The sequence below is a fragment of the Cuculus canorus genome, chromosome 4 (assembly GCF_017976375.1).
Source record: "Cuculus canorus isolate bCucCan1 chromosome 4, bCucCan1.pri, whole genome shotgun sequence".
NCBI classification, from domain to species: Eukaryota; Metazoa; Chordata; class Aves; order Cuculiformes; family Cuculidae; genus Cuculus; species Cuculus canorus.
This window is the reverse complement of record NC_071404.1, coordinates 35754196-35780720: the sequence shown is the minus strand read 5'-3', so window position 1 is coordinate 35780720 and position 26525 is coordinate 35754196. Positions and strand designations below refer to the sequence as shown.

Below are 26525 nucleotides of genomic sequence, written 5' to 3'. Positions count from 1 at the left end.
AGACTGGTGGTACCTGCATAATCACCATTATTATTACCTAATAAGCTACACTGAAGCTCTAGTGACGAACATGCCAGCATTGCCACAAGCTAATAGAGCACACAGTAAGACTGTACCATCTCTGAACAAGCTAGACAGGAAAAAGCAAGGATAAAAAGTCCAATTTACACAAATGCTGTGATGACTAGCAAAAAGCAGAAATGAAAACATGACAGCTTAATGAGATTTTAGCACCAGAATTTCTTAAAGCAGAAGATTTTTATATATATATATATACACACACACACTTGTCTGGTCTGTCAACTGTGCTATCAAGATTAATAAGAAACTGCTAGAGTTTAAATGATCTGTGAATTACAAAATAGATCGTTTATTCATCACAGCAGACACTTGATGTTGCAAAGTTGTGATTTTCCTAATGAGGTGAAAACTAAGATACTTGGGGGGAAGGGCAGTAGTTAGACCAGTTCCTAGAAATGAACTCATCTCTCCAAGCTTTTGGATCAGTTAGTGCATTTTTTTTAATATCATTTATTATTTTTTATTTTACTCCACATCTTCTAGAGTCAGAGTTAACAAAAAATAAAAATTTCTCAGGTCATCTTGTACAAAGATTCCCCACAAATTCATACGGCATTTTCAGTTTAAATTGGTCATTGAGTGCCTGGAAGATGCTCAGGTCCCAGAGAACACCCACGCTGATCTTAGTTCAGAACAGAGACCTTACAGCAGCATAAAGATTCAACCAAAATCAATATTTTGTTTTCAGTACTTTATATTTAATCAATGGGCTAACACTTGTTTCCTCACCCTATAAATAAAGAGCAGTCATACCAAATTGTACCTTTATGTACCTTATGTACCGTCATTACATGCAAAACCAGTGATTCTGTGCTATAGAGCAGACTCACAATTTGGCAGGAGCTGCCTCTAGTGCTGGGAATACATCACGTATGAAAAATAATATGAAACTGTCTCAAGCTTAAGAGTTAACGTTAGAGGTTTTGTAATAAATTGGTAAAGGGAATAAGGATAAAGTACCAGGGTTTGAAGAATTCAAATATGAAACCGATGAATTATGTGCTGAGCCCCTGCACATCATCTTTCACTTCAATGCTATGGGAAACCAGAGACGGCTCTAGGTGAACACGGGGAACATCAAAACTCATGCAAGTCTTATTTCTGTATCAGAGCAATTGTTAGAAGTTACAAGTGAAGAACAGAATTAGTAAGCAGAGTTAAATACTGTACACTGGAAAAGAGTCAGTATCCCTTTGCACAAGCTGAACTCTGGTGCTCACTTCCCCACCCTTGCAGGAAAAAGGGAAAATTTCTCAGGTGTCTCGTTCAGTCTTGTGATTCCTCCCCCTGATATTCCTGAGTCCAGTACAGGCTGAGATGCAGCACAGGGTGAAGGAGCTCCTAATACCCCTTTTTCCTATGCCCATGGTTTCTGCTGCATTGGTCTCACCCTACGGAGGTGCAGCAAAAGCAGGTGTGAAGCAGAAACATGAAGAAGGGGGCTTTAAGAGAGAATACACTCCCTGCTTCCCAACCACAGTTCCTCTCCAACAGCCATTACTGCAGGCCACAAAGCACCTCTCATTTCCATGCCCAGCAGGCAACACTCATGGCATGAAGCCTGAGACAGCCCAGCAGGTTGTCTCCTTCCTTCCTGCAAGCCACACCTGGCCCAGATGAGTAACCATACAACTCTGTTGAGGACCCTTCCAAGCAAGCTTGCAGAAGGACAAATTTCACCTGCTGCAAAGACAAAGACAGAGTCCAAAGCAGCACTCAGCCACATTTACCATGAAAACATCACTCCTTTTGCTCACTGATTTCATGTAAACCAAATCAGAGGCTGAAAAAAACAATGAAAGTCATCTCACCCAGAGCAGGGTAGATCTAACACATACCAGAAGGGCAAAAATGGCATGGAATAACAGAATGCAATCTCATACTTCAAGACAAAGAAAATTCAGCTCCTTCATATTATCTGTTGCCTATGCCGTGAACACCTGAACACTGGAATTTCCTACAGCCACTGGAGTTTACAATTTTAATACCTGTATTTTAAGCACGATTATTTGTTTTGCATATACATGCTCTCTGTTACTTCTGTGGAGACAAACGCATAGAAGCAGCAATTACCCGCATACACATCAACTGTGGGCTAATAAGCTGCACTACATTTACAAGTTTTCACTACGCTGTCCAAAATGGCTAATTATTTACTAAAATACTTCATCAGAAAGTCAGTCCTTCATAAAGACTCTTTTCACTTATTTTCAGAGCTGTGATTTTTATCCTGATATACCACGCATGAGCACATTAACAAAATCAGGTGAGTAGAAGAAAAACTGATTGATATTTTACCATCTGAATTTTCACATATACAGACATCACAAGCCTGACCTGTCAGCCACAAGAAGCCTTACCATAAGGATATTTTGTTTCTAGTCTATGTGCTGCTGTTCTTGCCCAGGGTAGTATATCATCACTGCAGCCATTAGGCATCCCATTGTATCCAATTCCAACAATCTTGTTTTCTGAATTTACAATGCAGGCGCCAACCTAAATAAAATTAATATATAAATAAATAAACCTAAATACATCTATTAAATAATCTAATATATAGTCTAAAAATTAAATAATCTAATGAATCTATTTAACCTAAATAAAATCACTTCTATAGTACCAACAGCATGCAAATGATATACTAATAAGAAAGATGAGATCTGAAAAGACAGTCCTGTAATTTTTGTTTAAGAGGTACAAGCTTCACTTTATATTAAGTCACACCATCTAGTGAGCAACGCTACATCTGTGCCTAACTGGTAGAGCTTTAAAATAAGTTAGTGCATATGCAACCCTGCTACCCCTCTGGTCCTGCAACCCCCATCCCAGCCTGCCAGCACTGTTCTTTGTCTGATTAAGAAGTGAACCTAGTTCAGGGAGCCCAACTGGCACTGCATTAACTCCATTTAATATAAGTTTTCTGTCAGTTCAACTCCCTAAACTTGCTTTGCCACCAGCAGTGTGAGCAGCAGCAGCAAAAGAAAAGGTATGGAAGATGGAACAGAAATGCAGTAGTGTTGACCTAGGCAGAGACAGGCTCAAACTTTTGTGGCTTGTTTATGCAAATGTGTACCAAAATACCAGGCCTTTTAAATCCCACCCTGTATTACTCCAGTCCAAGTTTGCACAGGTTCCGTTCTCATAAAACGAAGTCTCCCATTTTTATGTTTTCTGTCCACATCTTAGAATTATTGAAATGGCAATAACTGGGTCCTGCAGAACAGCATTTTTCAGGAGATGTATCAGTCACCTCAAACCAATATTCAACAGAGGCACATGAAAGAAGCAAACAATGGGGGTGGACAGTGAAGTAGAGGGGGAAGGGGAACCTGAGGGAGGAACGAAACTAGAAGAAAACTCCAATCAACAAGAAATTGGTCTTACAGGTGAGGAAAAGGAACTTGTAAAATGCTGTGTGTTAAAAAATTACAATTTAAAACTTGCAAAAGTTTTAAACTTCTTTAACAGTAACTAAGTTTACTGGAAAGAAGAGAAAAAATGCACGCGTTATTTTAACCTCTAGGTGAAAAGAAGATCCACAAAACTCCAAGCTGCAAAAATACACATAGAATTATACACGAGGTCAGGCCCAATAAAAGAATTTATCTAACATGGTGCTGACTACGTGAAAAATTGAATAGCAATATACTGAAATAACTTTTAATAAGAAATCCCTGAAAGTGCTACATGTGCATCTGATGTGATGTGCCATTTAGATTCAGTTATGTTATTCTTAAACGTTGCCTTCTTACCTGAGAACTTGGATCTTTGCTTCTTTGTGCTGACAAAAAAGCTACTGCCATAAAATATTCAGGCCATTCCAAATAATCCTCTCGTTTTTTGCAGGATGCTTCACTGCTGAAACTATATTTTGTGGAAAAAAAAACAGCCATCAGCAAACAACACATAGCTACAGTTATTACAGATTGTATTCTTTTAATGTGCACAGGTTCAAAGTAACCAGGACCAGAACCTGGCTAAGAGGACTACACATTCACTAATATTTTAACAGTAAAACCAATAGTGTTATGTGCTTACCCAGAACTTCAATATGCAACATTTCTTTTCAGGGGAAAGGCATCCAAGCGAGGTTGCAAATTTCAGTTTTAGATAAGAAGGCTGAGCTATTCAGAAGACTGAGCTATTCAATGGGAGAGCTATTTATCCTTTACAGATAACACCTTTTATATTTCTAAGATTCAGGTATATCATGTACTGGCATTCTTTTCACCCAAACAACATAATCTTTTGTATGATACACTAACTGCGAGCCTCTAATCTAAGCTATTTTGTACTTCTGCCTATGACAAATGCTCACTAGGCTTCTATTTGGTAGCTTCCTGTGCAGTCATTTGTTCTTTTCTGCCCATAGAGTTATTGCCATGAGTTTGTCTCTCTTTACAACACTTACCAGCAAAAACCTGAGACCATTCTGATAGTCTCCTGCTAAGTTTCTCTTGAGATTATGTCCTATGAAAGCCTTTGAAAAACTGAGAGGAGATGGGTTCGCGAACTTTTCATTTAGATACAATGTATAAAAGCGATAGGAAAGGTTGCTTCTTTCCCTGCACTGAGGGGCTTATCTGGGGGAAGGAAGGAGGTAATAAAAAGTGGTGCATAATTTTCTCTTGCCTGCTTATGGCTGAAGGACTGCTTGAACAGTATAAGGTGCAACATGGGAATACCTTGTGCTTTCCAGTTCAAAGAGAGGAAAGATGGACATCTCACTCTCTCCCCCTCTCTGCTCCTGCCTCCCCCCCCCATTTAAGCTTGGCAAATTTCAAGGAAAAGATCAAAGTCAAAGAAAATTCCCCAAACTCTCACCTATCATTGCTACACTGGAAACAGAGCAACAGAACATCTCAAATAAAATAATAAGCCCATCAAAATACACAGGACACAGTACTTGTCTTCTTGGGCTTCTCTTACCAAAGACTACAGCTTAAGACTGAGATACCCTTATAGGGATGTACAGCCACACAGAAAAAAACATCCCAGGTAACTGCATGCAGCAAGGCATCTCCTCGCAACACTAGTACCAGCACTTTCAGGAGACAAATAAATAATTAACAAAATACTTGTCTTCTAATATTATTTTGATAACCAAAAACATATATTAGCAGTTTGCAGTTACCTTGTCATAAAGAGGTTATACTACTTGAGTGAAGACAACGCCACCATAGGATAAAATTGTAGTTTTAGAGACCTACAGGGTACTATTTACCAAAGATAAATTGCTCAGCTTGAATAGTTCATACATGGCACATTACAAGTTAGCAATTTTGGCCTGTTTTAAGAATGAACGAGGACCACCTTTAAGGCCATCATCTTAACTTAAGGAGGGAGAAACATATACTCTTGATGTAACTAGCCAGCACACTTCTCTCAGCCATTGACAACTGGGTAAATAGTACCCAAAACTGTCAATTGTCAAAGCAAACACACAAATCAGGTACTGGATTCTGAAAGTGCCCAAACTGGCTTGAATCATTGAAACTAGGGTTGGGGCTATATCCTACTAAGAAAGAAAAGCATTCCAAGAACAAGCAGCTGACAGCAGAAAGAAGAAATTAAACACACGCCCTCACACCTCTTCATGCCAAATTGACCTTTCACAGTTTACCTGAAATGCCAAGAAAGTGCTTCAGTTAATTTAAGTGATTATTTTAAAAATCACACAAAAACAGATTCACAAAATCTAAAACACCATCAGACTTCAAATGATCAGTTTAATACATCCCTGACTACATGACATTCACAGTGATGTCTTTGCAGAGGCACACACACACAATGCAGAACTACACTGAATAAAAACATGCTGGGGAAACAGACTCCAGAAAGACAATAGTATTTTGAACTAAGAGATTGTGAGCTCTCCTTTTGTTAAATTATTCCCTAGCAACTCTATTTATTCAAAACACAACAAAAGCTACTATTTACTTTTCTCATAAATACAGAACAGTATGTAAGTGGAGGTCCCTTAGAGTACCAACTTCACAGGGAGAGAAGCATGTCTAAAAAAGAGCAGAAGGCTTACATCAAAGAGAATGTAAAAAAAACCCTTACTCAATTGCTTCTACTTAACATCACTGTTTGGTAAGATAATTCCCTCAACTTGGTGCGCAGGAACACAAGAGTGTGAAATCGGTATAAAACAATTTCTGACTGAGCAGAAGCCAAGGCCTTGGCTAACAATCAAGCACACAGAGGAAAATTAAGTTTATGCGTTTGTGACAGCTGATCATCTTCCTTATGTTCATTTTTAAGTTCCAGAATTGCATGAATGAAAACTATTCTAGAAAATATTACAGCTGGCTGTAAAACAAGCAATTAAGGCTTATCCTTGTGATAACTCAGAAGAACTTATGAATAAAAATAATGGGAACTGAAAGTCATGAAGATAGCACTGCTTAAAAAGAAAGGGAAAAAATATTCTTAAATTCTAGAGCGATCAGTAGTCTGTAGGAAAGTCTGCATAAACAGTATAGAGAAAAAGATTCTACAATCACAGGGCAGTGCCTCCCTTTTCAGCTCCGTTTCATCCATGTAGACTTCAAGTAAGCTGTAATACCATCTGAAAAAGGAAGCAATCTCATTCAGCTACTAAAAAGAAAAAAAAAAAAGTCTATCAATGACAAATTTACTTGAGAATCCTAAAACATAACACATCACCTCAAATCTTTTTGTAAGACAATTATGACAGTCAGCTACACAAGAAGATAGTACAACTGGAGAACTGATGGTTATCAGACTTCTTCCTCTTCTCTCTTTTTAAGTTTTTCCTATGATTTCTTATCTGTGATGTCATGTGCATTGTTGCAACTAAACTGTAGTAGGGTTTTTTTTCCCCAGTACCAAGCATGCTACTGAAGATGATCATTATTTTGCCACAGAACTTGCAGAATTTAAGGTAAAAAAAGAGGTAAGGCGTATGTTAAAAATAAAAATCACATATCTTGAGCAATGCTCTTGTTCCCCAAAAGGCAAATGGGATACGTGCTCTTAATGACTTCCAATACAGGCTGCTTTTTTTAAGTCTCGTGACTCTGTTTTTAATTGCTATTACATCAAATGAATGTGGCATTTCCTTCAACTTGAGGCTTGTGCCCTCATATAAGTGCTGAGATATGGTCATTACCTATTCCATTCTGGGAGGTAAGGTTTGAGAGAAAGTGAGGAAAATCAGCCTTTGTTACAGAAAAACACTACTCTGGGCATTGAAAATTAACTATACAGAAGTTTTTCTTGAGATATGACCCACCAAACCTTTAAATATAAAAACTGCACCTCAACTGAATAGTACATGAATATTTTATAGAATAAGAGAATGGTTTTGGTTGGAAGGGACCTTAAAGATCACCCAGTTCCACAGGCAGGAACACCGCCCACTAGACAAGGCTGCCCAAGGCCCCATCCAACCTGGCCTTGAACACCTCCAGGGCTGGGAACATCTACACCTTCCCTGGACAACCTGTGCCAGCGTCTCACCACTCTAATTATGAAGAATTTCTTCCTGATACCTAATCTAAATCTTCTTCCTTCCAATTTAAAGTCATTCCACCTCATAGTATCACTCCATGCCCTTGTAAAGAGCCCCTCCCCAGCTTTCCTGTAGCCCCCGCAGGCGCTGGAAGGCTGCTATAAGGTCTCTCTGGAGTCTTCTCTTCTCCAGGCTGAACAATCCCACTGAACAATCCCAACTCTCTCAGCCTGTCCTCACAGGTGTGGTGCACCTCATAGAGGTGCTCCAGCCCTCTGATCATCTTCATGGCCCTCCTCTGGACTTGTTCCACCCGTTCCATATCCTTCTTATGCTGGGGATTCCAGAACTAGACACAGTATTCCAGGTGGGGTACCACAAGAGAGGAGTCACACATTTTGCTTTTACAGCATCACTTCTTAACTTTAACTAGCAGTATATCGCTCATGGTGGTCTCCATTTCAGGCAACAGTGACTACACGACACCTCACCTGCTCTTTTTCCTGTCCCAGTGATTCCAAAACAAACAAGTCCATACCCTCACAACAGGGCCCTTGGAGACTTCAGGAAAGGCCTCTCCGTGGGGCAGGAGGGATCTCATTGCAGTTTACTGCTTCCTTACAAGAGGATGAGGACGAGCAGGCACTGTTTTCTTGCTGGTGACCAATGGCACGACCCGAGGGAATGGCAAGAAGATGTGCCAGGGGAGTTTTAGGCAGGATATTAGAAAGAGGTTCTATACTTAGATGGTGGTGGAGCACTGGGAAATTAGTCACGGTGCTGAGCCTGGCAATCACACAGAACCATAGAAATCCAGGTTAGAAGGGACCTCAGGGATCATGCAGTCCAACCTTGTAGGTGACACATAAGCTTAAACAAGATAGCCCAGCACCCTGTTGAGCTAAGCCTTAAAAGCATCCTCTATAGAGGAATCCACCACTTCCCTGGGGAGATTATTCCAGGTTACCCGGGGAAGCTGTGGCTGCCCCATTGCTGGAGGTGTTCACAGTCAGGCCGGATGGGGCCTTGCGCAGCCTAATCTAACTAGATGATCACAGAATCATAGACTAGTTTGGATTGGAAGGGACCTTAAAGATCATCCTGTTCCAACCCCCCTGCCATGGGCAGGGACACCTCCCACCAGACCAGGCTGCCCAAGGCCCCATCCAACCTGGCCTTGAACACCCCCAGGGATGGGGCAGCCACAGCTTCCCTGGGCAACCTGTGCCAGTGCCTCAGCACTCTCATGGTGAAGAGATTCTTCCTCATGTCCAGTCTAAATCTGCCCCTCTCCAGTTTATACCCATTGCCCCCCCGTCCTGTCACTACAAGCCTTTATGAACAGTCCCGCCCCAGCTTTTTTGTAGCCCCTTCAGGTACTATAAGGTCAATATAAGGTCTCCTCGGAGCCTTCTCTTCTCCAGGCTGAACAAGCCCAACTCTCTCAGCCTCTCCTCGTAGCGAGGTCCTCCAGCCCTCTGCACCATGACCATTATGGTCCCTCCCAACTCAGGTCTCCCCCGGGGCGGGAAGAGCGCGGCAGAGTCGCGACACGTGCTGCCCGCGCTCCCATTCCTTCCCTCCTTCCTTCTCGCGCGCGGCCCATTCCTTCCCGCTCCCGTACCCGTACCCGTTCCGGGGCCGCTCGCCACTCATACCGACGCCGCAGCCCACGCTCTCTTTCGCCTCTTTGGCGCCAAAGCGGGCGGGGGCGGGGCGAGGGGTGGGAGGGGGCGGGGCGAGGCGCGAAGGGCGGGACAGGGGTGAGGGGCGGGGCGAGGGGCGGGCGGGGGCGGAGGCGCCGCCATCCGCGTCCACGGGGGCGGGCGGTGTCCCGCTGCCTCCGCCCCCCGCGAGCGGCTGTGGTAGTTGTAGGCTTGAGTCTTCCGAGAGAAAATAAACATTGTAATAAGCATAATAAAACCGTGTGTAATACTTTAAAGAAGAAATGACTTGTTCTAAGTTGGACTCGATGATCCAAGAGGTCTTTTCCAACCTGGAGATTCTGATTCTATCTGTTTGAACATTATGTATAGATATCGTGATTTTAGAACTAAAATGTAGAATCACAGAATCATAGCATCATTAGGTTGGAAAAGACCTTTGAGATCATCAGCTCCAACCGTACCTGCCTGCTACTAAATCATGTCCCCGAGCACCTCATCTACCCGCTTTTTAGACTGCTCCAGCGATGGTGACTCAACCACGTCCCTTGGCAGCCTGTTACAGTGCTTGATAACCCTTTCTGTCAAGAAGTTTTTCCTAATGTCCAGTCCAAACTTCCCTTGATGCTACTTGAGGCCATTCCTTCTTGTCCTATCACCCACCACTTGGGAGAAAAGACTAACTCCCACTTCTCTGCAACCTCCTTTTATGTAGTTGTAGAGAGCACTAAGGTCCCTCCTAAGCCTCCTCTTCTCCAGGCTAAACAACCCCAGCTCCTTCAGCCGCTCCTCGTAAGACCTGTTCTCCAGCCCCTTCACCAGTTTCATTGCTCTTCTCTGGACACGCTCCGGGACCTCAATGTCTTTCTTGTACCGAAGGGCCCAAAACTGAACAGGGTATTTGAGGTGCAGCCTCACCAGTGCTGAGTGCAGGGGGACAATCACCTCCCTGGTCCTGCTGGCTACTCTGTTTCTGATACAAGGACGTAGGATGTTTCTGATACAAGGACGTAGGATTAGCTTGAATAATAACTTTTAGCCAGCCTGTGCACTTATGCTTAAGGACAGACTTTTAGCAAGGTTGCAGTTAGAAAGAATGTGGAAAGAATGTGGCTGTATCTAGTTAAGCCAGGTAACAGGAACTAGGACTAGATGCAACCTTGAAGAGGTGCCCAAGGAGTCTAAGAGCACGTGCAAGAAGCAGAGTTGAAAAGTTCAGCTGTGAGGAAGACCTATGGCCTTCATCCCAAGACCCTTGAAGACCCCCGGAGGGCAGAGCGCATGCACCAAGGGGAGGAAACTTATGTAAATAAATTCTGAGAACTTATTATAAAAGACACACCTGTTCCAGGAAAAGTAATGAATATGTAACGTGTTTCCTGGAATCTATATGAATATATATATTTAACCAGATAAAAATCATGTAACTAGCCTCAATAATTGCACACACATTAGGTGGAGGTCTTGCCTGCTGCCACATAATAAAGAATGCCTGCTTAATAATCAAATTGTCATTGATTATTGAGTTTGGCTTTTTATGGCATCATACTCAATAAACAATACTAAAATAATGAAATAAAATATAATAAATTTTATAATACAATTATAACATTAATAAGAATTAATTAAAAAATGAACATTGAATGTTGTGCTTTGACATAAGTGTGCAGGTTTTCACAGCTCTCAAGGTAAATCCTTTTTAGTAAAGCTTGGCATTAACATACTAAAATGTCTAAAACATCAAGGTTCTGTTCCCTGGGTATGAAATTGATGTGGAAAGTGAGTTATGGTTTATTAATACCTCCAGCTGCTGCCAGAGTTTAGAAGCCTCCCTGGATGCTCAGGTAGCAGAACATGCACGTGTAGCCCATTACAGTGCAAAATAAGTGGTATAATAATAAATATTAAATGTGAGGTTGGGAAAAAGGACATTTGTGGGTAAGGGGGCACATAGTGGTCGCATTCCAGAAGCTGTCTTTATAGTTTCCCCTTACTGACCATATGCATAGAAAACTGCACAGGTAAGTTAGTGCACCGATGTGTGTGCAAGAAGACGACTAGGTCAAGGAACCTGCCATGCTCATAGTTGATCTTGAAGCTATGACAAAAGAGAGAGAGCCTGCAGTGATCAAAACACAGGAACACACTGCTAATATGTTTTCATATTTACATTGCTGTATCAGCTAGTTATCTTTTTTTTAAAGCAACTGACAAACCGTCAAGTATGAAACTGTTACTTAATTTCTCAGATATTCCTATTCAGTTGTAACCAGAACACTTGGCAAAAGCAGCCTGTTATATTTCAACTGACAAGTTTTCCAGCCCCCCAGAGTGGGAAAACATATAGCTATTTCAGTTTGCAAGACTTCTATTATCACAATTTCATATGGACAACAAATGTTCATGTACAGCTTGTTAATGAATGAAAAGGAACAATTTAAATGCAAGAAAAAGGAAAGAAATGAAAGTAGCATCACGCAGGAAAGCATAAGCCTGAAGGTGAAATGAAAGGCCTGATTATGGTTGATCACGAAGAGAGTTAAAGAGCACTCATTTAATTAATCTGGAGGAAAAAATAGCATAATTCAGTTCAAAAAGTTTTCTACTATCTGTGTATGTGTTTCTGCACTCTTGAAATATGAATTAAAATTAATAGTGCTACAATTACCCATGCCATATTTGTTATTTTTCATAATTAAGATTCTGAGGACAAACCATAAGAACTACTAACCTTTAAAAAGCAGCGCTTATATGCTGATCATACACATTGAATGATGTATTTTCTATTCTGTGAACGCTGATTAGCAGTTCTTATACACTATTTCCTTCCTCTGAATTTATCACTTTTTTCAGTTAATATCTGTATATCAGTCAGAATCAGACTGAAATAATACAATCCTCAATTCTCAGAAAGAAACAAAATCAAATTCTTGCTCCCTTCTCTTTCTCTCCCATCACAGAAGAAAAACGTGTACTCTGTAAAATAACTGCTTGTATTATTAAGCAATGAGGTTTTTAATTTTGGAGTGCAGTTTTCAACTTTCTATAAAATTACAGAAGAATAATATTATTTTGAAATGCAAAACTTAAATGCTTTTGTCATGGTTAACAAATAAGTTGCCATAATAATTTGAAACTGCTCTTCTAACTCCATCTGTTAAGTCCACAAAGGTATAGGTTTTTTTTTAATTTTTCAAAGGTTGTTGACTCTTCTCTCTTCTCATCTTCAAAAACCAGACCAACAACAGTCAGCATTTTTAATAGTACAGCAGTGATACATGACCTAAGAAGGAAAACTTGCAACGTGCTTGACTTGCAACAGGTCTGGGGCAAAGTCCCACTGCCTGGTAGGTTCCATAGGACTTTGCTGGCAGCTGCGTGCTTTGCAAAAGCAGCAGCTTCTCTGGATCCTGTGAATCCTCCTCTCCATTAACTCTGTCTCATGCTGTGATCTAGAAGCTTATTTTTGTGCCCTTCATCTGTCTTGGCACTGTTCAGGTCTCTGTGATAACTGGAGTGCTCGAACTCAAAGCCCCTGTTAAGAAAGGGGTGCACCCAAGTAGGCTAAATTTCTTTTAATCTTGTATCTGACACTCTAACCTCATCATTATACATTTGTCTTTTATTCCACAGGAGGAGGAGGTATGTGAAGAAGCGTGGAGTACCTCGAGGAGCCTTTTATAGGGTTTTCTTGTGTTTGTTTCTCATTTCCTAGATATAAGACCTGAACATAGATTATCATGACTTTGCTGTATAGATGTCAATAAACAATCTGAGCCAATTAAAAGTATTTTAGATGCTCTTAGGGGCAATGGGTATAAACTGAAAAGGCGTAGATTTAGGCTAGACATAAGGAAGAATTTCTTTGCCATGAGAGTGGTGAGGCACTGGCACAGGCTGCCCAGGGAAATTGTGGCTGCCCCATCCCTGGAGGTGTTCAAGGCCAGGTTGGATGGGGCCTTGGGCAGCCTGGTCTGGTGGGAGGTGTCCCTGCCCATGGCAGGGGGGTTGGAACAGGATGATCTTTAAGGTCCCTTCCAACCCAAACTATTCTATGATTCTGTGATTCTATGATTCTATGATTCTTATTAATGACAAGTGATAGGAGTTTGAAAGCATGCTAAATATATAAACACCTGTTGAGAGGCTTGTATTTTTAACTTACGACTTTTGACATTTTCACACCAACCTTTTGTCAACAAAAAAAAGTTGAGTTTGAAGAAACCCCAGGTTTCAGCTGTTCTCCCCACCTTCTTGCCGACAGACTCTTTTAGCTTCATTAGCAAGCAAGATATCTCCTACAATATAGCATATATGTAAGTTGTTACTCAGAGAGTAATGTTTGCAGTTTGCCAGGATATGGCGTACGTATTTTGGTAGACCATCCTGAAATCTCAAAACTTAGGGGGAAAGTAAAAAGAAATTGCTAATGAGCTGTTTCTCTCATAGTACAGAATGAATTTTTCAGGGACTAATTAGAGATTCAGAGAGAAAGACAAATGAGTATGACAATATGTCTTTATATCTTAACATCTGGTTCTTATCTGTCTTTCAGAGAAGTAATGCTTCCTGGCAGGATAATTTTCATAGAGAAAGATCTTCCAAATATTTTTCGAAATAGGAATTTCTGCTTGAGTTAAACTTTTCCTCCTATACTTGCTTACACAGTGAGAACATATTACATACAAATACAGCTGCTGGTATATGCTGCAGTTCCCAATTTTTATAGCTAATTTAATCAATAGTATGTATTTAGAGCTTCCTCACTGATCATATGATGTTTGTTGCATTGTCAGGCTTTGTTCTGTGAAACAAGTCCTGTGGACGGAACCCCTCACTGGAAGACCTGAAGAGGCTTAGCTGCAGCAGCTTGTTAGTAAAGCAGCCCATTAACAGAGTGCAATAAACTTAGATTTTTACATTGCAGCATTTTGTATAGCGCAAGCATTACAGAATTGCTACAGGAGTTTTAACTTCGGCATGTAAGTCATTATACTACATAACTTTGGAACTATTTATTAATAAATGTGGTAAGAAATGCAACTTATTACCAGCCTTTGATCAAAACCAAATAGGATGGTATCATGGCAATTTTGGTGCAGATGGAAGCCGGTTGCAAATCCAATATTTTCAAACTCAGGTGCCAAAATTCAGGACATTGAAACCTGCGGTTACATTTTTAATGATTTGTAAACACTGAATGCCAGAAACTCTTCTGCATGATAAGCATCTCTGATAGAATCCAGCCAATACTAAGGCATTTCTATGGTTTCAATGTCCTATTGGAAACTTTTCCGCTATTCTTAGATTTCAATGGCTTGTATATTACTTTATCTTTCTATAACATTCATTCCTTGAAAACTAGAATCAAGTGGATTTCAGTTTTCTTCCTTCCTGCCCAAGTCTGACACTATTTTGAGTATCACAATCTCAGTCTACCAGACTGGTAATTTCTTCAGTTTACTAACTCCCTAAATTCAGAACTCCCTAAATCCAGTTTCTCACCTCAGTGAATAGCAGTTAAGAGTTTTTTCTGAGAGACATCTCTTATTTGCATTTTATTCTGACTGGGGTCACAAAGGAGTATATAATACTCCGTAAACAGTCTTTTGTTCCACTTTTAACATTACAGCTATTTTTCATCTCACCTACAATTTTTATGAACATATGGCAGTTTTCCTAATTTTGACTGTTTTCTTGTTTTATTCGTACTGCTGGTTCCAGTTACAAGCAAATGTTATCTTCCCAGTGTCCTGATCACCATGTCATTTCTTTGATATCAGTATATTCTCCAGCTAGATTTGTTCTTTCTGGATGTTATTTGCTGATAGTTTCTCTGTTCTTTTTTTTTTAATGTTTATATCAGTTATCTCTGACCAGTCTTCTACTTTTTAAAGTCCTTGACCCCTTTATACCTGCCCTTGCACCCGAATTTCCTGTTTTATGCAAGTTAGTACAATTGACAGGACAGAGACAAATGCTAGAAAACCAGAAAATATTACATACAGCCTTTTCTCCTATACCCATCAAGAACTGGAAATCCCAGATACTCTTGCTAAATTGTCCTTTGGAAAGTAAATTGAGACACAAAGTCTCAGACTGCAAGACTTCTGGCAACCCTAGTGTTTTCTTCCAAAATATTAATTACCTTCTTTGCCTACCCAACCTAGCCATGATCACAGCCATTCCCTAATTAGAAATGAGAAATAAATTTTCTGCTTTCAGTATAAAATTTCACTTTCTTGGCATGCTGTTTTTTGTACTCAGCACCTGCTTACATACTTCACAGACTTCTATTTCTTCTGTTACCTTCCCCTTATTTTTCAAGGCTATTTTCAATATCAAAGAAGATTGTTTTCAATTTTCATCCCTTCTGATTTGGCATGATTTTCCTATCATATGCAGTAGCTTCTCACATTACTTCCATGATCTTCCCCCCAGTTTCAAAATCTGTTGCACTGCGTCAGCTTGCAAGAACTCCAACTGTACAATAACATTACCTGTAACCATTACCTCAGACACCTGAAGAAAGAAACCATTGCTCTTCCATGACATACAAATAATCTTTAGTATATATATACCTCCATATGTGGGCAATTAGTTTGCTCTTTGTAGCCTTTTTTCTCCCACCCTCTCTGTTACTAATTCATTTTATGGTTGTCTCCTTTAACTCCAGTGGAGTCTAGAATCCTGGAATCATTTCGCTCCACATTTCTTCTTGTTCCTTTCAAATTTTTCCGTGTATATGTCTGTAGGTTTCATTATTACAGGTTGATATTATTTAAATCTTCATATAAGAGCTGCTATAGAGAAGAATTTTCTTACATCTTTATATGGGTTTTAGCATAAAAGGTTTTAAGTAAATGTGTTGTGGTAAGAGATGAATTACCCTTCTGGCTATCTGTGGATTGGAATAAAAATAAAACCAAACAAGACAAATATTTCAGGATTCTTAGATACAGCACTTTAGCTAGCAAAATTAAACTAAGATAAACAAAAGGAACAAATGCAATCACCCTGTTTTTGTCCTGTATCTCACCTCCACACAATGAGATTCCCTCGACCTAGTTGCCTTTCAAGTTTGCCGGTATGCCCATCTCCTCAAATAAGCATTAGCCTTAGAGGCATTTTCCTAGCTCATCAATAACTGCTCTATTCCTGGGACATAGCACCAAGAGAACTGTGAAACAGAAGGCACGAAGCCTTCATTTTGTTACATCTTGTTAGCTTGGCAGCTGGGCAGAGGGAGCTCAGGTGCCACTATAATATTATGTGTGACTTCTTTTCATCTCTTCTGACTGACTGTTTCCTAAACTCATTGAACTAATTATAGAAGAGCAGTTAACAGCCACGTTGCTTTAACTCATCAATAATGAAAAGTGAGCTGGAGCTGTCAGGAAATACATTCGACATTCCAACTTCGAAGAACAGGAACTCTGTATTCCCTCTATAGATATGAGGGGAAATATAATCATTAGTAAACCTAATTCATTTCATAAGCAGCATTGGCAGTGTGATTCCTTTTCAAGATTTCCTGGTATTTCCTCATTATGAGATTCTGCTTTTAGTTGTCTGCATCAGATAAACATGATTTTTTCAGGCTGCAATAACCCAAGCTGAGCATTTGCTTCTACTAAGACTACTTTTTATCTATCAGGTGATATCCATATTTTTTATGCTATCGTAACTTTAAAACCATTCTAAATAAAAGCATATTCACATTAGGAAGGCATTGACTCAGATAGCAAAGACAGTGTATCTTAAATGACAAATTCTAGCATGGAGCCACAGCAGCTTCATGCTATAGAAAACAGATGATTAAGTAAAAGCGGCAAAACACAAGATGTGATCTTTAGAGCAGGAATCATTAAGGAATTCAGAGATGGATGGGCTATAGATTGTCGAAAGGGAAGACAGACATTAGTTAGATATTTCCAATTATTATTTCTCAGAATAAAACAGAATATTATAAGGGTCAAAGTACTGAAGAAAAAATGTTTTTGAAGCCATTCTTCACAGCAGCCTATGGAAATAACAAAATTAAAGAACAGGTGTCCTTTTTTTTTCTTTTTTTTCAAAACTGAAGAAAGAAAAGGGAACACAAAACTGATATCCTTCATTTACAGGAAAGTAAACTAAAAAACTTCCCGTTACTTCTACAAAAATTCAGGGGGTTCTATAGGGACAGCAACAAGGAGAACAACGAATCTCTCCACTGGTATATATGTCCTCTGGGATGAGCATTTTTCCAGAGAAGATTACAGAAGCAAAATAAGAAACAGGCCAAAAATCCTAAGCATTTTATGGGCTTTGTGAAAACTGGCTCTTGTTAGTACAACTTACTAGGATAAAAATGTTTCCATGCAAGGAGTCTGTTAAATTGACTTTAACTTTTTTTTTTTAAAGGATTAGAAAACAGAGGATTCTTGTTCGGAGATATTATACGGGTCATTTTGGTTTTCCATTTTGAGTTAGAAAATTCTTCAAGATTTTGAACAGCACTTCAGCTGATCAGCAGCACAAGAACCTGAAATTAGCTAGTGCAATGGAATCAATATCGAGCAATATTTTCTATCTGAAAGAAATTCAGTCTGACAGAGAAGAGTAAGAGCAGTGTAAGCAAACCGACACTCTGGCTAAAAGGCTGGATACAGAAATTCCCTGCAAAGCAGTACAAATTAGTTGATGTCACCAGAGCAAGAAAAACATAGTGACAGAATAAAATGTTATCCAGGTTCTAGAATAGTTTATTATCACCACCTTAGGTCAGTAAGCTTCACAGGCTATATCCATCAAGTTTGACAGCAGTATATATACTCACAGCTGAAGCTAGAAGGTGCAGTGCTTTAATGTACTAACGATTTACATTAAGACACCTGGGTTCAAAGTCAGTTTATGACAAGAACAAAATGGGTTTGTTGGTCTCAGCCTGCTCTCTAGTGGACAATTGCACATAAACCCAGTCCTGATAAGAATCCCAAGAATGAGATTTGTTGGCCAAGACACATGGTGAAATTCACATTCTCTGAACAACTTTATTAAAAATAAAACTAAACTGGGTTTTGTGTTTTCTGTGCTATTATGAAACACTGTAAGATGAGACATTTCCATCAGCATTTCATAAATACTGTATTCAGTATCCTTCTTACCAGGAATTGAAAAGATATAACAGAAGGGGAAACAGTACAAAGGAAGGCAGCAAAGGCAATTAGATGCTTCCATGTTGGGGGAAACTGAAGATAGGATAACATACTGTCTTAACTGACATATATGATGTTTATGACTAGGTAAAATCTTTGTCTTTGTTTACCCTTTTTCATAAAACAAGACATGGAGAAACTAAAAAATGATACATATAATGATAAAAGGAAACATTTTCTTGATACATAATTAATGTGTAAATTCCTGTCTGAAAGACATCTTAGAAACTTCTAAGAGCCAAATAGGACTTAAAAAAAAGATTGTGCTTTAAATGAAAACAAGAATAGCAAGATAATATGTTATACTATGTTAGATAGTATTGAAATGTATGAGGGATATGAAGTCTCATGATTCAGGATACAAAACAAACATAAGTTGCCTAGAGCATGGGAAGAAACTACACACACAGATGTTTTGTTTTATTAGGGTATCTCATACAATGGTTACATTCATTTCAGCAGGCGGGCAGTAGCATGCTGGAGTCTTAGAGTTGTGTAGTCTGTAGTATTTCCTATGCTTCCAAGATAAATTCCTTTGTGACTCATTTGCAGAAATCAGCTGCAAAAAATTGTCGGGAATGCTGACCCCATTCCAGGTTATTCCCCTTTACATTGCTTAACCTTTTATTAGTTAGGAGAATAACACTCATTGATATCCAACCATTTACGATTACAATCACATGCCAGCTACAGAGGCAAAGTAAAAATTTTATTGAGTTACAGTCCCTTTTCAAAACCTTGTTTTAAAAATATAAAAAATAATGTTAGTTATCACTAGTTTATAACTGTCCATTGTATATTTTATGTATCTATTATATGTTAGCATGTATATACACTATATTAACACTCACAGCTTTTTATCATCTTGTGCTTTGTCCTAGTCTAAGCTGACAAGGACATCATGTCATCTGCCTCACTTATTTGCAGGAGTGATTGAACACTTCTGTGTTTTAAAAGCCTACATTTCAATTTCAAGATACATTTAAAATTCAATTTGTATCCTATTAAAGTTCACCTTAAGGAGTGGCTACTGTTTACCATGTTTAGAATACTATATTTCTAGATTTTACATAATTAAAAAAAAAAGTCTCTTTTTCAGTCTCTTGATATTGGAGCAGCCTCTCTGACATTATTCTGAGTCCTAATTAAGAGAATCAGCATTATATGTTTTAACCTACAATTCTACAATGAAATGCAGATCCAGATGTACATTAAAGTATAATTTGTCAAGCATTAACTTCTATTCTTCTCTCAGTCACTAGCCATACTAGTTTATCAAAGCTCTTCTTTTTATTATTTCATTTTATTTCAATCTTCTGATTGTTGATGGTTTACATAAAGGTTGAGCCACTAAGTGCCAGTGTGAAGATATGAGATAGCACTTACAGAGAAACATTCTTTCTAGACTTTGTAGTTAAAAAGTGAATTTTAAGTACTTTTTAAAAGTGAACTAAGTGAATCTGAAAGGCTCTGAAATCACAAGACAAGTAAAGTCAAATCTTAACTTATTGGGGAAGGGAGATGACTCACAATTTCTCCTTGTGTGAGGATGACAATATGCTTCCAGGAGTAAACCCTTCCTCCAAAATTATGTATTTATGGAACAGCTTGACAAGTATAATATCCTGGAAGATAAAAAAAAATAATTAGAAATGTTAAACAGGACCTAAATTTGTCAAGCATAATGCAGAGGAATGAAACAGCTAAGACTCATATAACTTCAAAAGAATTTGAATTATGCATTTAAATTCAAACTTGTGGCAGGAACTAAGATAATTACCAGGAAAATAGGGGCTTTTGCAGTCAATAACAGACATTGGATTGAGTTTGTCAATTTTTCTGGGCTGACAAATGAAAGATGATGGCTCCTGAAATGAGCTGCAGATTATATGAGAACTACTATGGTCCATAAGAGCTAATGCTTTTATTCTCAAAGCCCGAAGCTGTAAGAAATACTAATAAGGCTATTTATATTTAGCTAGTTGTAGTGCATCAGGTGCCCAGTAAAGAAAGGTTTCTTGATGGAAGTAGTCTTCTGTTTCCACTTGGCGCCAAACACTGCTTTCTAAAAATGTTTTTCTGCTCTATTCCCCTGATAATTCAACAGCAGCAGGACCAAGAAAACCCTGTCAGAAGCACCGACTGCTTGCACAGAATTTCTGTTGTACTCATGACCACCTGCTGACAAATACTAATGCACAGAACAAAAATAAGTAAGATAGCTATAGCTCGAAATGACTAGTGCTGGAAAGGAGATACAGCAAGTAAAGAAGAAATCCCACCCATAATAGTGGTGCCTCACTGCTAGAGGACAAATAAATAAAAAAGTATTTATGCTATGCAAGATCTTAATCTTTATTTGTGATCTTACAAAACAGCTTAAAATCCTTTACTTTCTGCAGAGCAGAGATCCGTGCATACTAAAGGAGGAACATACTGTAACCATGACTATATATTCCAGGGATATAAACCACTGAATGACAGCTCAGGATCAGCCAAAGCTGATCAAAGCCTCAGGAATTTTATCTCCCCAATTTCTGTGGAAGCCCACTGTGACAAGCTTCTTTCTTTGATCCCAAATTTAGAATATGTCAGGACGGGTTAATCCCACATGTTTGTTTTCACATTTGACTATATATATATATATTTTTTTTTTAATTAAAATGTTAGGCAGGACCCAAGCTTTCCATTTTCTCACTGGTTCCCATCACTTGGAAGTGCCATGGCATGGAGAAAAGTTCTAACTTATGGATTTCAGCTTTCAGCTGAAATCTTTTCAGCTTTTCCTCAGCTCTTCAAAAAGTTTCTGAACTGGGCTGCAGAGAAACATCAGTAGTAAAGAACTTCAGAAGTCTGAAAAAGTACCATAGAAAGGAAGTGAGAAGAATCCCAGCGTTGCTGGTTTTACACTTCATTATCTTGAAAAATCATTGATTTTGAATGCCATACTTGTATTTTCTTAGCCAGGATAAAGATTTCCCAGATCAGACGATCAGTTCCTGTGTACCCAAAGAGACCTTCCTAGGAGCCTGACTGACGGCTACCTTACCCAAGGCATCCGAGGTCACTTGTGAGGCTGATGAGAGGAGAGCTTTACACTGGCCTTCTGCACAATCTTGTCATCATTCACTGCAGTCGTCCCAACTGACTTCTGCTGATCCTGTGTGTGCAAACAGTAGGTCACTGAATAGATGCAGTGAAGACTTGTCCCTGTTGCTTTAGCTGGCAAGCTTGAGGCACAGTGACTACCTATAGCCTTACTGTGCAAAGCAACACTGATTACCACTGTCATTCCAGATACGATGTCAGAGAAGCCCAGTCCCTCCTCACTGCTATGGTCCCAAAATGTCAGAGTGACACAAAAATACAAATAGGCACAACTGTTCACGGAAACCAACAGTGGTATAAATGAAAGGGGAGCTGCATCAATTAATTATCCAGAGGAGTAGGGGGAAAAGCGAGAGCAGGTAAGAACACAGAAAGTCCTAGAACAGCACATGCACAGATCCCACCATATCTCCCCACATTTCATTTGAGGAAGGGAACCCTGCCAGGAATCTCCTTCAGAAAACATATAAACTAGATCATGGTCAAGGAAGAGCTAGGGCCTTGCACCTAGGAACTTCTTCTCTACAGTTTTGGCTTAGTTCAAAAAGGACTAATGTAGTAAGAAAGAGGAAGTTTGTTAAAAGGAAGCAAAGAGCAGCTCAGAGTCTCAACTATCTACAGACACCAAGGGATCTGCTTAAGGATGTTTTAGTAGAAATACATATTTTCCTTAAAGGAAGACTTCAGAAAGGCCAAAAGGAAGCTGGTGTAACTAACCAGCAGGGTAAGTGTGGTTGTTAGAAGCAAAAATACATCTTTGAAAATGCTAAAGTCATGTTCAAATGACATAAGGAGAAAGAATTACAAACTCTGGCAAGGTTAAATGTGAAAACATTGTACTGCAGACCAAAAAGTATTGGAGAATAACAAAGGAATCCAAACTAATAATCCTTTTCTCTACAAAACACATCAGGAGCAAGAAATTTGCCAGAACCTGTAAGGCCAGTTGGTTTTCAGGGCATAAAATTATATTCAGAGAACACAATGTCATTGCAGGGAAGCTAAGTGAACTCTCTGCATTGGTGTTCACTGTGGAAGGAACTGGGAAGATTCCAAAAACAGAACCCTTCTTGGTGGGGGACTCATCTGAAGATCAGTCTGAAATTGAAATTACTGTAGAAGAGATTATGGAATAAATACATAAAGTGAAGATCACCAGGACTGTATAGTATTCACTGTGAATTTCTAAAGGAACCCAAGAACGAAAGAGTTGAATTACTCACAGCAAGGTGTAACCTATTGCTTAAAATTGCCTTTTTTTCTGGAAGGCAGAAAATGTGACATCAATTCTTTAAAAAGGTTCCAGAGAAAATCTGGGGAATGTTAGGAATAGAGGTTTGATGTGTACTGGGCAAATTACTAGAAACCATGACAAGGAACAGAATTAGGAGACATCTGAACAAATCTGATTTATTTGGGAAGAGTTAGCATTCTGTTGAGGAATGCTTTACAGTTTACAGATAAAAGTTCAGATAAAAGATTTTCAAAAGAGCCGAAAGGATATGGATAATACAAAGGTCATGATGTTTAAACAGCGTACTTTGATTTCCAAAAGACTTGAGAATTATGGTTTGCTAAACTGGAACATCTACTAGGATGGTGAAACTGAAGGTAGAAAAAAGACCACTGAGGAGTTGCAAGGCAGGACTTTGGGGGGATTTACAGGGAGAACATTATGGGAAGGTATCCTAAGCGTGTTCAGCCTGGCCTGGCATTAGCCTTGAGGCAAGACTGAGGAAAAGTAGTTGGAAAGAGTGTGGCTTTTGTTCCCAGATGGAGGAAGAGGCCCAGAAAAGCAAAGACCTCTTACTGGTAAAATGAGGTGCTGTTCACTTTGTTATTCTTTTCAGTGCATTCTGATGTAGCTCAGTAAATAGGATTTTCTCAATCCTAGCAGAAGCCAGAGACTCTGTAGTGACCTGACATTGCAGGGTCTCAGGAACTGTCTAGGCTTATCTTAACTTGAGCTGATTTGGGGTTTTTTTTTCAGTGTATGACAGTTGTCTAGTAGTCAAGTGGATATTGCCTAACTGAGCTGAGCTTCGTCTTTGGATACTTTATATGATAAAAGCCTAACTACCCCATTGTAACAGTGGCTCTTTACACTGGAAGAGGCTGAAGGGGGCTGTGGGGCAAATTTCAGACTTTACCAGGAGAAGGATGCGGGCTGCAGTAAACTCCAGCAGTCCCCAAAACAGAGGGGAAGCTCCTACTGTGAACGTCAAACTCTTTCTAGCAAAGGACACGGGAGGCCAATGACCCATAACACCTCCATTTCTGACGCAATCTTTTTAGGGAAGATAGAAGTTGCCAGCCTTCAGACCCAGTGGGACATGCAGAAGATAAGCACAGCACAGAGAAACCAAATAAAAATGAAAAAGTTTATATATACCAATTTTAGCTGTATTGTTAATTTCTTTCCATATTAGAAGGGTAATTTGTACCATTAGGTTGTTAAAACATTAATGGAACTAACAGTACATTTCTGCGTCCTCCTTTAAGGCATGATTCCTTTAGCACAGAGCAGGATTTTAATACAATACAAATCCAGTCTCAGGTGAGGGCTAGTCCTAAGGAACAGGGGTAAGGTTTGGAAAGCTCACAGGGGCTGATGAGACTGATAGTACAAAAAGGACTCCAAGAAAGTGCAGAGTAGGTGTCCTGGACAGTCCCAGGGAGAACGTTACATATTAAGGGGGCCTTAAACATGCAATGAAGCTTCAGCCTAAGACTAGTGTTAGCCTTTGACAAAGTTCAGAAAAGGAGGCTGAAAAGAGCATGCTTCTTGATTCAACAAGGAAGAAAATGTCTAGAAAAGCAAAAAAAGACCTATCACAGGTAAATTGTAAGACAATATCTGATATATTACTCTTTTTAGTGCATTTAAACCTGAGCTGAATAAGGTTTGTTTTAATACAATGGTGACAGGGATGGTGAGACTGATGGTAAGAACCGGAATTCCTTGGGAGTAGAAGGCAGGCCGTAAGAGGTTCCTCAAGAACGTTAAGCTAGGCAATCCTGAACATATCTAAACAATAAGGTCATAAAAGGGAAGCTTCTTGCATGGATAAATAGTTATTTAAAAGATAAAAAAAAAAAAGAGAGCATGAGAGTGAATGGTCAGTATTCATAGTGGAGATTCACCATGGTCTCAGGTTGCGTTCTTTAGCATATTCATAAATTACTTTGAAAGGCAAGACAATAATGAGATGGCAGTGTGTGATGCTGATGGAATAAAATTAATGGTTAGAGGGACAAAGGTTTGTTGTGAAGAACTGCTAAAGTCCCAGAGACTGGTAAAGTCCCTAAACATACAATACAAACTATGTCTCATCTTTGAAAGGAGTGAAAGAGAATATCCCAGGAAGGATATGCCCTGGTCCAAGATTATGTAGAGGGACATGTCAACTCTGTCACTTCACTATTTGGCCCCACAGTTACAACTATAACTAGTGTGATTCAGGAGCTTGTGCAGTCCAAGAGATCAATTGTCATGATGGACAGCCAGCAGGGGCCAGTAGACCTCAAGAAGCAATGGTAGGACACATCAGCCAGTGTGGTAAAAACATTAAGTCACCTGAATAGCTTGAGAACCAGTCCTCTAAGGTGGAGTCTCAGGCTGACTACCAATTTGCAAAGTTGGCTGTAGTGGTCAAGTTTATGGGACTGTGCTTTGCATATGGAACATAACTATGTTCTCTCTGCATGGAGAGTCACAAACTCAGGCTTTGTTCTTCTGATTTTATGCAGCCCAAAGAGAAGATGCTCACATATTTCTATTTCTTTATTCTCATTATTTAAAATTCGCATCAATAAATAAAGCACAAAAAAAATGAAGTATAACATATGTAAGGAAAAAACAGTTATTAACAAAATTCTATATTTCCTTTAACATGCCCACAAAATTTTCAGTGAAGTCAAAAGAACAGTATAAGGCAAAAGTCTCAAATCGGACTTTTTTTCACCATGAATCCCTGTTGAATTCACAGGGGTTTCAGTGGCAGGGGATTTTAAAGGAATTCCAGTTCTAAATATAAACCAGCCTAATAGGTTGGAACAGTAATACTTCTTCCATCAAATTTAATAGGTCGTTTTTAGATCTAATATGTTTGTGACATTTTTGCAGACTCATATTTCCTTTGTTGTCTTCACATTGCTACAAAGTCACACCCCAGGGTACTTTATGAAACTATAACTGATGTAAAAACTTGATTGGCAGATTTTTGAGTGTAAAATATAGGTTTCATGACATTTTAAAGTATTTCTTGATGGAATCTACTTTGTTCTCTATTAGGCTGTAGTTACTTTCTTTTATGTGAAAATGTATTTTTGCATTTGGTACAGTACCAAATACATTGCTTTATGTACTGTCAGTAAAATATTAGATATTGCTTATGGCATTACAACAGGTATCTAAAAATACAAGAGGAACATTTCCATTTTGTTAAACTGCCCAGACCTTCCGTGCAAATAGAATTTTTAATATTTTGGTGTGAAGATTACCAAAATGGAAATGATGCATACCAAACTAATTAGATTTATTTGAGGAAATGACAATAAAAGCAGACAAGAATAAAGAAGTGTACATATTCACTTAGATTCCAAGGAAGTTTTTAATCCACTACCAAATACACTATTAATGAATGGGGTAGGAAGATAAGGAAGTACTCAACTGGATATGCTGACAGTTGAACTTGATGATGTTAGAGGTCTTTTCCAACCTTAATGATTCTATGATCCTCATCTTTGTCATACTAATGAACTGGAAAACTGACAGAGCTACAAGGTGTGCAGTTTGATGTGTCAGGAATACAGGTACGAGCTGGTCATGAACAGAAAGGAAGAAAATGTAGTTCAAACCGAATGAAAAAAAAGTGGATAAGTATATGCCATAGAAGTTTAAAATTAAAATTTAAATTTAAAATGTATAAAAGTAAGCATAAGGAAGATAAAAAATAAGTTATGCCCTAAATTATGGGCTGTACTGAGCAT

General features: G+C 39.0%; 1 protein-coding gene across 8 annotated transcripts in view; it reads right to left on the bottom strand.

Annotated features, from left to right (window-relative positions):
• The window catches only part of DCTD (dCMP deaminase), a 63910-nt gene that overhangs the window by 13198 nt on the left and 24187 nt on the right, over positions 1 to 26525 (bottom strand). The window contains exons 2-6 of one of the 8 annotated variants that reach the window (XM_054064819.1): positions 26207 to 26355; positions 21475 to 21585; positions 19956 to 20050; positions 3834 to 3945; positions 2442 to 2577 (exon numbers count right to left, since the gene is read on the bottom strand). In XM_054064819.1, coding sequence (XP_053920794.1) covers positions 2442 to 2577; positions 3834 to 3945; positions 19956 to 20050; positions 21475 to 21483 — 352 coding nt within the window. In that variant the 5' untranslated portion in view covers positions 21484 to 21585; positions 26207 to 26355. Of the gene's footprint in view, positions 1 to 2441; positions 2578 to 3833; positions 3946 to 8052; positions 8348 to 9185; positions 9280 to 19955; positions 20051 to 21474; positions 21586 to 26206; positions 26356 to 26525 lie in introns of those variants that run through there. The other 7 variants (XM_054064820.1, XM_054064818.1, XM_054064825.1 and 4 more) reach the window with 7 other exon arrangements.